We start from the raw sequence: 13,673 nt of genomic DNA, 5'->3' as shown, positions 1-13,673 counted from the left end.
TCTTCTCTGTGTCACTCTTATCTTTCTCCTAAGTCCCTGAAGCAGACAGTTTTTGTCGAAACACGGTCGATATTGGGCATATGGCCCCAACTCATGTTAAAGTTCATTATATACTATGAGAGACAGTTTTCTACTGCATCTTATTAAAAGTACAGAGACTTTCACAAATATTTATATAAGTGAGTTGGATTGATCGGTAAGGAGAGCAACATCGATGGGAGTATTGATACAATATTTTTTTTAAAAAGTAACACACAAATCAAAGACTATAGATTATAATAAAATAGAAAAATATTCCTTTTAAAATTTTTTTGAGAGACATCACATCTTGCATTTTGAAATTAAAAATGGTACACACTACCACAATTGTTTTAACTGAAATATGGTTATTATGTTCACGAGTGCTACCGGACACCAATACACATTACACTAATATAATTCCCCGTTTGGTTGTGTTTTGAGTATATGTAGGGGGTACCTACAAGGTCTTGTTTTTTGTGGTTAATACTATCAGCGTATTTAGCAGCAGCAAGGGGGTCCTAGCCCAAATGACTGACTTATTCGAAAGACTGGCTGTGAGGATGAATGCCATGCAGGCCTTGATCCCAGCACTGGCCCGATGGTTTCACCTCCGCGGACCTGGCCCTTCTCTCGGATCTATGCCAGACCTGCCACCATTGCCCAGGTATCTCAGGGATCCAAAGAGTGCAGGGGATTTATAAACCAGTGCCATGTGCCCTTTGAACTCTAGACAGCCCTGTTCCCCTCTGATCAGACTAAAATCACCCTTATGCTCTCACTGATGGATGCCACCCTTGCATGGCCCTCCCCATTGTGGAAATGCAATGACCTTATCCTGAAGAAACTGGACAACTTTCTGGAATAGCTCCACATGGTGTTCAACTAACCCAACTGTACCTCATCTACAGCTGTGGAGCTACTGTGCATCTGTCAGGGCCACACACTGTGGGGGAATACACTGTTCAATTTTGCACCCTGACATTGGTACTCCATTGGGGAGAACATAGCTAGACAGCCATCTTCTGGCAGGGGCTGTCTGGTCAGATCAATATGAGCTATCTGGTCGTGAGCTTCCACCCACCCTGGATGGTCGGATTGCCCTGGCCATCCAGGTAGACTTGCAATTTCAAGAGGGACTCCAGGAATGTAAGACCTCCTAGTAACCCATCCGCCTGACTCCTCACTTCCAACGTCCCTTGGCACATTCCCCTGATTCAGAGCCAGTGCTCCCGCAGAGGAACCCATGCAGTTGGGTTGCTCAAGGTTCTCTGAAAAAGAAATGCAGAGGCAACTCGGGGTCTGTTTATATAGTGCTGGCTGGGGGCACTTTGCCAATCATTGTCCCAAGAAGGCAGGAAACTTCCATGACTATGGTTGGTAGGAGAGGCAACCCTAGGCTCCACTCTCTCCACAGATGCTGGTACCCTGTTTGCCTGACCTTGGAGTAGTCCTCAATCCACATAGAGGCCTTCTTGGACTCAGGAGCAGACAGAAATTTTATTGAGGAAGCATTGGTCCACCAGTATGGTCTGGCCAAGACTACCATGGAGAATGCTTTCACCATTTCTTCAGTATATGGGGAGCCTCTTCCAGGCTGAATCACTGAAGCAACATTGCCCCTTACCATGTGGATACATTTTCTCCATAAGGAGACCCTCACCTTCTTCGTGCTCTCCGAACGGTCAACTCCGTTATCTTAGGGCTGCCCTGACTCCAACAATACCAGCCCTTCATTGACTGGGGCAACTTGCAGCTGGCTTGGTGGGGTCCTACCTGTGCTGAAACATGCTTAGCCTGTTACCACACTTGCCTGGCCTACCACCCCAATACGCTGCCTGTGCCAATGTCTTTAATAAGCAACAGGCGGAAAGCTTACCACCACATAGATCCTATGATTTCATCATCGATCAACCCGGGAAGATGTTACCTTGAGTTTGAATTTACCCCTTATTGGCACCGGAGACCACAGCCCTGTCATAACTTTAAGGAAAACCTGGACCTTGGTTTCATCCAGCACTCCTCTTCTCTGGCTGGAGCCAGTTTTTTCTTTATTGGAAAGAAGGTAAGTTCTCACGGGCCATATATTGATTATGTATACGGTAAGGCGATGAGTGGAAGACAGTGTTTAACACTACAGATTGCCACTACGAGGACTTGGTCATGACATTTGGGTTATGCAATACCCTTGCACCAACCATACCACAGGACAAGAGTCCACTCTCCTGACAGATCCTGGACTATCCATGTAGATTGTTTGCCCCAGTACCTGGGCCGCTTTCACTCTGGCCTAAACATTATAGTTACATTGTGCAGTTTAAAGTGTTTTTTTTGTTTGCTGTGTGTTTGCAAACTTCATAGGCCTAGAAGGAAGGCACTCCCTGCCATTGCACAATGGTGACATGTAATGGTATTTTGAAATACAGTTGATCAGGCACGAAGAGCAGTGTGTGAACTAATTGGATGGGAGGAAGGAAGATGGATTAAGGGGACGGGAGGAAAGAATTTTTAGGTTTGCTCCTTATTTGGAATGTTTTGGGGGTTTTTTTTTTGCAGCATTCTCTTTCTTTTGAGCTGTTAGGTTAGGGTATTCTATTTATATGTTTTGGAAGAGTAAAATTAGTTTTGCTGTATGTCACTTTTGATATATTGTCTGTTCATTTGTATCCCAATATCTGTAACAACTATTGCTTAAGTTGCATAATTAAAAATGTTAATAAAATTCAAGTTTAAAAAAAAATGGATTAAAAAACCTAGGTAGTTGCAAATAAATGTTTATGTTGCTGCAAGGGCCAGTTCAGACTGATTTGGAATCCCAAAGGAGCAAGAGGAAATTTCCAGGACAAAAATAGATAGATCTTTCATATATATAATATGCTTGCCACTTGAGGTGGCATTAATATGTCAGTCCCAGCAGATGTTCACATGTATGCATCATACTGACATCTCTGCCTGTGTCACTCCAGCAGCTGCACAGGCTGGAAGGAGACAATTGGACCCTGAGGCTGAGAGAAGGTGGCCTTGCTGGTCAGGGGCCCTGCACAGTCAAGCATAACAATCTGCACAGGCTAAACAAAGGCCCACACTTTGAGCAGGACAGGGAAAGCAGGTTGCGGAAGCTTATCTCCTCTGGGGAAGTTTTACCATGTGACAGCTAGTAAATAAAAACGTTTATTTTGTTTATTGAGAAATGTATATTCTATACTTTTATGTAATTAGTTGGTTTATTGATCAGTTGGAAAACGTACATAAAGTAAAATATACCGATGTACATGAAAATGTGTTTATAATAATTATCTTGTGGTTACTAAGACTGCCTAAAATGGTGGTGCAAGATCGCCATTTGTTTTATGAGTTCTGTATAAAGTACTGTGGTTGCCATGTTAATCTACTCAGAACTATAGAAATAAGAGTCAGCAAACAAGTTGTAACTTTTCATTGGACTAACGTAATCCATTTGTAATAAGCTTTCAAGAATTATACTGCCTTCATTAGGTCCGTGCAAAATGTGCTAAGGATGATTATGTCTAAAACCTAAAGCAGGACATCAAAATACAGATAGTGAACTATCATAGGTTTTGTCTAATTTGTGAATAAGTATTGTATTTTGTGGCTCTGGATAACTCAGACACATCAATCAGCTGACAAATCATTGTTTTAACATGTCGTTCTAAATTTTAGTTTAATGCTGATATGGTCAAATAATGATAAGCTTGGCCTACACGAAGAAAACACTATTGTTTTTCAGTTACTTTTATTTGCAGTTAATTTACATAAATCTGAATGGTACAATGATCTTTGAATAGGTTCTGACACTAGCAAGCAATGAACGAATATCATTAACACCGTCAATGCGCTTGGTTTTTGAAATCAGTCATCTACGAGCAGCAACTCCTGCTACAGTATCTAGAGCTGGTATACTCTATGTTAATGCCCAGGACCTTGGATGGAGTCTGTGAGTATAAAGACCATTGCTACAAGATGAATAGTGAGACATAGATTCATAAAGCTGAATAATGTATAGCAGTGATGGTGCACACTAGTAGAATTTTCACCCAGATAGTGTATTGATGAAAAGAAAAGAAAAAAATAAGTAGTATCTATTATATTTTAGACAAGATAGCTATTGATACTAAGTCAGAGACTAGAAATGTTTTAAATTAGAAAATTCAAAAAAGGAAGGACATAGAAAGTTCAACTAATGTCCAAAATGTTCAAAGTTTTATTTGATTTCTAAGCAAGCGAAACATTCAGGTTGTCAGCATCCAGCCGAAAATATACATATCAGTAATTTCACAGTCCCCTGACATAGCCCTATCAGCGGTGCTGCCTCTCCTTGGCTGCAAACCCAAATTAATTATATCCCCGAACAACCTTTGAAAGAAACCTTTCCTGTTCCCTCATTGGTGGCCTTGCATCACTAAAAATTGGCTTTATACTCTTGCTCAATTGTACTTACACCGTTCTATAAGAAGTAAGCCATTTCTTGTTTAGTTTGCCTTAGAATCCCTGTTTTTGGGGATTTCATGCTCAAACTATCATTTTCCCTCTCTCTGTTTTGAGCATTCAGCTTTCTGTAGGCTCTCTCCCGACAAAGTCTTTTCGAAACACGGCTCGTGTTGGGGGACCATGCAATTACTGATATGTATATTTTTGGCTGGATGCTGTCAATCTGAATGTTTCGCTTGCTTAGAATACAAATAAAACTTTGAACTTTTTGGACATTAGTTGAACTTTCTTCTATGTCCTTCCTTTCTTTATTGGTCTTTCATTTTTTGATGGTCGGACCTTCGCCTATTACCTTACTTTAAATTAGAAAATACTATGGCAAAAATTAGTTTCTCATAAATAGCAATCTAGATTAGAGAATGATGTTGCGGGAATTGCCAGTAGATATGTTATTATTCAGTGTGGGCTCAGTAACTTTCCAACATGATTTCTTCTATGATGCTAATCTGTGCAGAGAAAATCATAGCATCACTGTGAGCAATTCATATTCCTCTTAAACTTCCAGAATTAGGCCTCAGTGTTGGGCAGGGTAGAACATCACCAATTGTGGAAGCACATAGATTGAGAAACTTTGTCCAAGTTATTGGTTCATAACTTGCTTTCAAAATTACAGCTATATTTACAGTAAAGTATTATGGCCTTGATTCTACAAAATTGCATCTCAGCTGATGGTATGTTAGTATTCACTTGGGTGGGCAATTTGGAGGGGTTTCCTATAAGCATAATCTGTAACTGTCCCTTACAATCCACAGGACCCAGCTGTCTAAGCTTACACAGGACAATGTTGTAAGAAAAACCTCAACCTCCCTCCCAGAGGCAGATCCTTTAGAACAGAAACTGAACACTGGCTATCTCCTCTGGATTCAGTCAAAAACCTGTCCCCAGTTTTGACTAGGTGGCCATATGGAGTTTAGAACAGCTCTGGTTTCGATTTATTTATTTAAAAAAATTACATACCACATAACCAGGAAAACTGTGAAGCCTTGAGCTCTATTGTTAGGGTGAGTGGGGTCTGGAAAGCATTTCTTCTGAGAAAAAAATTTGTTTCCTAGGTAGACCACTATGCAACCTCTGTGATAAGGGGGATGGTGTGGAGGTGGTAGTGGATAAAGTCTGAAGCATAGAATGGGTGTCTTCCATTAGATCCACCACTTCTTTGACCTTATCTGCGAAGAGTTTTCCACCATTACAAGGCATGTCAGTAAGCCTTTTCTTTGCATCCTCTCAGAAGACTCAGGCTTGCAGCTATGAGATCCTACAAGCATTGGTGACCATGTAGAGGGTCTTGATGCCATCTCAAATACATTGTATGTTGTTTGGACCAGATGCTTTTTAATATCTCTCACCTGTTTCCATCAGGTGACAAAACTCTGCCTGTATATCTTAAGGGAGAAGTTGGGTGAATTCCTGAACCCCTCCCAAGACTGTGTACAAGTATTACATCCTGTAGATCTGGTAGGACTCCATGCAGAACTGGAGTATAGCATTTTAATAATGTTTTCTTCCAAAAAGGTCCCGAGTCTGCAAATCACATTGAGGGGCCACCAAAATGTCCACCTCTCAGGTCCTTACTCTAAAAGGGGGGAGGGGGGGGCTGCAGTCCAGGTCCATTCCTGAACAGGTGGCAAGATTTAGATCTAGATCCTTGGGGTTTCTATACTCAGACTCTGACAAATTACTCTCCACATTCTCCAGTCTGAAATGTTTACTGAAATAAAATGTCTTCAGCTGTGATAATCTGATAAAAAGTAAGTTCTCTTGGAGATGAATCAGCTTCTTCCATTTACAAAGACACAAGTCATACAAACAGGATCCCCTAGCTTCTCTATGGCAGCATCTCCTAATGGAAAGGATTCTGGGATTTCATGTACTTCTTAGGACACTTCTTAGCACCTGAAATCCAATGGCTCTACTTTGGTTCTTTGTAAGACAGTCTCCTCTACTTTTCCTTAAGCTGAATGCCATATGTTTTTTATGGTTGTATGATTGTAATCCGCACTGAAGAGAAACGTTTTGGAAGAGGTGGAATATATGATTTTAAAATAAATTATATATATGAATTTGAAGTGAAATTTCAAAGCTGGCTGCATGCTGAAATCAGGAGAAGGGCACACATCTGGCACTGGCATGTGTTCACCCGATTTTATAAGGCAGCCAGATGCGCACACAAGTGCCAATGCATGAATATCATCCATCGGACAAAAAGGGGTGGGGCTTGGGCATTTTGGGGCCTGGCCAAGAAATGCAAATCCAAGTAGCTAAATGTCTGGATGTGTGTCCAGGACCAGTGCTGCATAACTTTACTTCTGCTATGGAGAAGGTGTGGGTCTCAATAAAAATCATCTAGGAAGTGTTTTAGGAGGTCTGGATTAACCAGTGGTAGTGCAGGCTAACCAATCAGGGTGGTTTGGAGGATCTAGCTGAACACTGGGCGAACTGGTGGATGAACTGGTGAAATTGGTCATCAGCTGGACTCATGTCTGTTATAAAATACCCTCACTTGGGCATCCATAAGTCAACTTACACTGCTGGGCGCACACAAGCTTAAAATTAGGGGCACATGTACATGCCCCTAGGTTATTTTATAATATACATGTGTATGTGCACGCATGTTATAAAATTGCCGCATAGCTGGGCACGTGCCAATATACACATGTATATGTGTGCCTGTGCACCCGTTGAAAATTACTGTCCCTGGGTACTAACTCTTCTTCTCCCCGATGATGTAGCACCTTTTTAGCACTGGGTCACATTGATTGGAAGAATCAGGATGAAAACTCTTTCTGCCTCCAAGAAAATCACAGCCAGCTGATGTGTGGGTTCTAAATCCATTATGATCACCCAAAAATAGAACATACTTGAGCTTGGAGATACTCTAGGACTCTCTCCTTCCCCAAGAAAATATCTCATAAGTAAGAGCTATCATAGAAGCCTGGCAAAAACTCACTTCTTTTCAGTCCATGATCTTAGGACTTTAAAGAAGAAAAATATAGGAATAGAAAGTTTTACATTTGCCTTTCTCTCTTTAACTCTCCAAAAAGACAGTGTAACATATGGACTGGCCATGGCATCTGGAACAGCCAAGGAATCCAGCAGACTTGGCTGCCCAGGTTAGAAACAAGGTTTACTTACAAGGAAAAAAACAGCAGAACAAAACTGTAGCTCACCTCGCTTAAATGTCCAAAGTAATTCATGTGTAGACGGTGCGGGCATACCATAGGCTTGGAGCAGCTCCTCAGGCCTGCCTAATCTTCTGGGCTCTGATCACTTATAGCATTAGGTAAGGAACCTCCCAGGATCCATAATCCTTTGCGCCTCTGCACCTTAAGGTGGACTGAGGCAGATGGCTCTATCTGGGGTTTTAAAATGGTCTGAGGGAGTCTTTTGTACATGCCCTCACAGAGGGAAGTACTCTGCAGACATCTTGAGCACTCTAGGAGGTCTCTGTATTGTTTACAGCAGGTTTCTTATTTTGAAATAACATGCTGTATCAAAAAAGGAATCCTACCAAGCAACTCCTTCTCTATGGATGTGTTTGCACTGCAAAACTATCTTAACAAGATGAGAGAGATCTTCATGCATGGAACCAACTGGTACTGAACTTCACTCATGTACTGGTTATCTCAGTATAATCATAGGTCTCTAATAATATCTTGATGATGTTTAACAGTTTTTTACAAATGGATTAAAATAGTACTTATCCAACTCATGCATAATCTTCAGTCCAGTTCATATGTCATCCTCAGTACAGCGGTACAGAAAACTTCCTCATAACAAACATCATCAGCCAATGTCCACATTATCTCTAAAATATATCTCAACATAATCTCTGTGTTTTCAACTTCCACCTGCCTCAGGGGTGCACCATCAACTGTGCACAGGGAGGTTTTAAAATACCTCTAACACTACCTACAACATACACACGTATGCAGGCTTATGTACAAGTTCATACATCGATGCATTTAATGCACAGACTTTTTCTGCCTATTGTAAAAATATATGCGCATATACAGTGTGTTACAAATGAAAGTAAAATAGAATTTACTTACATAAGTTCTAATTTATCCACGTAAGTCGGTCAATTTTGAAACATGCATGTGTAAATGTAATTAATCAGTTTACTAATTAGTCCACCAGTTCATCCAGTCCTCCTTCAGGTCATCAAGACCTTTCTGTTTCTTCAATCTGAACTCCCCCCAATTCATCCAGACTTCCCATCCAATCTGTACTATACAATAAACATGTTTCTTATCACTTGTGACAGATAATTAGCATGTGTAAAAATATGTGAGTAGACTGGCAAATGCACATGCATGTCTTTTAAAAATAGCAACTTATGTGCATAAGTGTTGGACCTGCCTGGGAACACCCCTAGACTGTCCCATTTTTACATGCTATATGTTCGGAAATTAAAATACATGCGAAGATGCTGTGTATGTGTATATATACTAATTTTTATGCACATAACATTTTGAAAATTCACCCCAAAGATTGTACATTTAAATACAGCCAACAGTAAATCATCTAATCAAGGTCCAGCAACTTAACCTGCAAGATCAATAACTATAGGATCGTGATCATATAAAATTTCATTCCATAAGACCTCATCATTCAATCTTTGTGATGTTAATGTATTTCAACTAAAAATCCAGAATTGTTCTTGTCTGTTTAATGTAGCTTCTTGACCTCCCCTCTCCAATGAGGCAGGATGTGTTCTAGAATTATCCACTTCAAGTCTTCAAAAGAATGGGGAATTACACCGCAATGAGGTACTATAGGAGTTTGGATCTTATTACTATAAATACACTGGTGTACTATCAGTGTTGTATATATCTTCCTATTAGTTCATCCTACATAAACTATAGAACATGGGCATAAAATGGCATAAATTACAAAAGTAGATAGACAATTAGTAAAATATTTATGAAGCATTTTATATGACGAGTTTGTATAAGTACAAGTCTAACCTTCTACGGTCTGTATCAGTTGGTATCATGTATAAAGGTACTTGACAATACGGGACTTCTTTGCTAGCATCAGATAGACCTTAAGCACTTGTTAGATAGATTGTGTTAGCATGAATTTGTGTCATGACGTTCATAATTTGCATAGGTTTAAACTGTAGCAATAGTAGGGAAGGCGAATGCAGTACGTCACAGAGATTGTGCGTAGGATTGTTGAGAATCATGGTAGGGAGGGTGAATGTAGTATGTCAGAGAGATCGTGCGTAGGCACGTTGAGGATCATTTTTGGTTTGGGATAGGTTAAATGCATTAGGTAAGACTAGCTAGCACGTCAGTGAAACGTAGCGTAGTCACGCTGATCATCCCATTGGTTTTGGGATAGTTTAAATGTGTAAGGATAAGCGTGAACGGCAGGTATTCCACGCAGGAGTCGGCGTGCGGTCTAGTGATACAGGTTAATATCGGTATGGGAGGAAGCAATAACAAATCCTGTGATACTTTGATAATGCAGCGTTTAAAAACCACGGTAAGACAGCTTATTCAAAGTACGCATGTGTTGAGATTGTATTTCTAAAGATGGTCTTGTATATATATGTATCATATTACGCTGTAGGGAGTTTTGAATAGCGTATCACTTGTGCCTTTTCTTTACATTTCATTGGTAGATATTTTTCATTGATATCATGTAGGTGAACAATCTATGAAGTTTGAAGAAAACGTTATCGGGGTTGATGCAGTTGAGACTGCTTGTCCACTGGAAGCAATTTGAAGGATTGTCTTTGGACTTTTGGATCATGCTGAATTTATTATGAGCTTTGGGTTATGAGCAACATTTAATCGATGATGTGGTTGGTACTATATAAATGGTGGTGGTGCACAGGGTGTATTCACCCGTCGATAAAGAATTTAATTATTCATAGTTGGATTTGTTTATGTATTCTCTTTAGGATATAGAGACCGGGATCATGTGCAATTGATATATTTTATAAATCGTTGCCATCAATGAGATGAGTGTACACACTGAGAAGATTTGGGATTGAGAAGATGATGATGTAGTAGTATTTTTAAATAATACATCTTGTCCCCTGAGGAAGCCCAATTTATTTGGGTGAAACAGGTATCCTGTTGGGTGTATAACAACGAACGTGTATAACAACGAGAACACATATTCAGTGTGTATAAACAACGAACATATATGTCCAGCACACATATAATACATGATTGCAAATTTGAGATATTTTGTATGTAGGCGTTCAGCCAATATATAAACATTTGTATGATCTATGTGTATTAATTTTGGGGTAATTGCGTTGTGTTGGGCATATTAACATCAGATGGTATAGGTATATATTTATAGTGTTTATGTGATGCTTCATAGGTATTGGGGTGATTTTATATGTATGAATGGTATGAATGGTGACAGTATGTTAATGCGTCGTTGATGGGTTTTAATATATGAAGTTTGTAGCACATGTGGGTTCTAATCAAAAACATAAAAAATTGTTGGGAATAAAAATTATTTGAAAATTTAAGGGCATTAAATTTGTGCCGAGTCCTCTGTTTTATATTCTATATCTGTTCTTAGCAACAGAGTAGTGCGTACTGACGATTATTACCTGATCATGTATAAAGGTTCATTTTGTTAGGATAGGTATTGCAGGACATACACATCCATAGAGAAGGAGTTGATTGTTAGAATTTTGTTTTGCTGATATTATTTTCCACTGACCTATATAGATTTAGATTATAATGAGTGTGTCAAAAAGGAACGCATTAAATTAGTGGGAATCTGAGGAATTCCTACACTCGGGTTCTGGACTGCTTGGCTTTTTTTGGTGCAGATATAACTATTACACTTTGGTATGGCAACTGGGGCTTGTTGAGTCTGTTGCCTTGACATGATACTTTGTGTTTGCCTTTTACAGGAAGTAAAGTATATGGTGTCTCCCACATCCTCTTCCACGCATTCTTGAAATATAGGGTGGGTGGGCTCTACTTCCAATTCTTTTCAGGCATCCTGGAACTTGAGGAGTTAAGAAGAGATAGTCTTGGGCCTACCTTCATCCTGTAACTCAAAAGGCATGGTATTAGTTATCAGATCTTCCAAGAGAAATGAGTTCCCAGCCATAGCAGAGAGAGTCCTGATGAAAGGTCGGTACAGAATTCCTCTTCAGAGCAGTACTTCTTTGACAAGTAAATAGGGTCTCAAGACTACTTAGATCAGTGGTTCTCAACCCTGTCCTGGGGAACCCCCAGCCAGTTGGGTTTTCAGGATATCCACAATGAATATGCATGAGAGAAAATTTGCATGTTATGGAGGCAGTGTATGCAAATTTTCTCTCATGCATTTTCATTGTGGATATCCTGAAAACCCGACTGGCTGGGGGGTCCCCAGGACAGGGTTGAGAATCACTGACTTAGATTCAGAAAACACTTGCTGAATCGATTTCTGAGAATGCGGTGAACTCTGTGGCCTGAAAATCGACTCCTTTGGCATCAGGACTGAGGGTTGTTAAAAGGTAGGAGAGACTTCCTACTCTGAATCAATTTAACTCCAACTCAGCTGGATATCACTGAGAAAGGCTACAGAATCTGTGTTAGTGTTGACACGCTCAGTACCAAAGGGGAGGTACTGAGAAGATGATCATTCAATATACTAAGAGGTGTTGAAGATCTCACTGCTGAGACTTCCTTGCACTTGACATGTTGAACAAACATTTTAAAAATCCTCCTCCAACCCTGTCTCAAAGAGTGCTGAAGTCAAAACCTAGGTGGGCCTCATAGGGATCTAAATTTCCTTTCCTTTGGAGGTTGAGGCCAAAGGTTATGGTCTGAACTCTGAAAACTAAACTAGTTTGGCAGTGCCTGAGCCTGAGAGACAGAGCTCATCTCCATATTCAATTATTTTGGTGCAGAAATTCCTGCCCCTTTTTGCTCTTGGAACAGTACATTGAAGAGAGATGTCAATACTCAAGACGTCCACTCTATGACTCTGGCTTTTTCTGGACCCCATGCTTGAGTTCTCAAAGCCCTAGTCTCAGTTTAATATTTTTCTTGACTCCATGGCCTGTCCTTTGACCAAGATTTTGAAAATGTTGAGGGCCTCTTTGGCACAATCTGAATGTAACGATTACTGGATTTTGCTCCACAAAGGGGTGCTGCAATCTACTTTGGTTCTGAATGGGAGACTTACAGTGAATAGCTAGTGAAGCACTGGGTTTGGCCAATGGCCGGGGGAAGTCAATCAGTCATGAATTGGGCTACCTTCCTCCTGAGTTCTGCGTGGGTTTCTAATAATAACTCTCTCTCTCATAACTCAGTCCTGGCAGTCAACAGCTTCCCATATATAAAGCTTGAAACATGAGACTCACAATCATACAGCTTAATACTTTATACATCTAATTCTTTATGCAGTAAATAAAGCAGAGGGGCAGAGAACATCTCTCCAGCTTTTAACCAATCTTCCACTGATGGCTTTACTCTAAAGCAAAAATACATTACAGCACTTATAAAAATAGTTCCAATTAGACCCAGTTTAAGGCAGTACATTTCTTGTAATATAAAACAGTGGCAGGAACCAATGCCAATATTTAAGACTCCCTGAGCCTGATTCTCTTAGTTTAATCACAGTAGAAGCAACAGGTATACTGATTTAAACACACTTCATCTCACTTTTCTGGATTTAAACACAGCAATCTGCATTTTCAAGGAAAAGACAGCTATTCTTTAATTTCCATTAGATTAAGTTCCTTCATGTAGGAATGCCAGGTTTTTGCTAGCACTGACACTAACTCCTTACAGCTGCTAAACCACACTTTACAATTATAGGAATTTTCTGGCTGGGTATCAGGCTTTCTTCCTTGACAGTTAAGGTAAGGAACAGCAGTGTATGTAGTTCAAGGGTTTATACAATCCCCTTTTCTGGACCACTTTCAGTTTGGTTTAAATTACAAACCTTTTGCATTTAAACAGTCTCATTAGGACAATGAGGAAAACTCACAGTGCTCATTGTTGTATCTGTGGAGCCTTGGACCCAAACAAGATTGGCTCTGCAGGGAGGAGACCTGCAGGTTTCCCACCGTTGGCAGGCGGACCCAGGCGAAGCAGAAACCAGTCAAGATCTTCACTTACATCACGTTCCTCTCAGGGTGAACCTTTGGGTGCCGGGGTCGGCAGGTCTTA

At 40.3% G+C, this 13,673-nt stretch overlaps 1 protein-coding gene across 1 annotated transcript in view; it reads left to right on the top strand.

Moving 5' to 3' along the window:
- Positions 1 to 13,673, top strand: part of LOC115093684 (dynein heavy chain 11, axonemal-like) — a 586,171-nt gene that overhangs the window by 146,306 nt on the left and 426,192 nt on the right. Inside the window, exon 25 of the mRNA XM_029605802.1 lies at positions 3,825 to 3,973. Coding sequence (XP_029461662.1) covers positions 3,825 to 3,973 — 149 coding nt within the window. The remainder of the gene's footprint in view (positions 1 to 3,824; positions 3,974 to 13,673) is intronic.

Source organism: Rhinatrema bivittatum, chromosome 6 (assembly GCF_901001135.1).
Source record: "Rhinatrema bivittatum chromosome 6, aRhiBiv1.1, whole genome shotgun sequence".
NCBI lineage: Eukaryota > Metazoa > Chordata > Amphibia > Gymnophiona > Rhinatrematidae > Rhinatrema > Rhinatrema bivittatum.
This window is presented reverse-complemented; position numbering and strand designations above follow the sequence as displayed.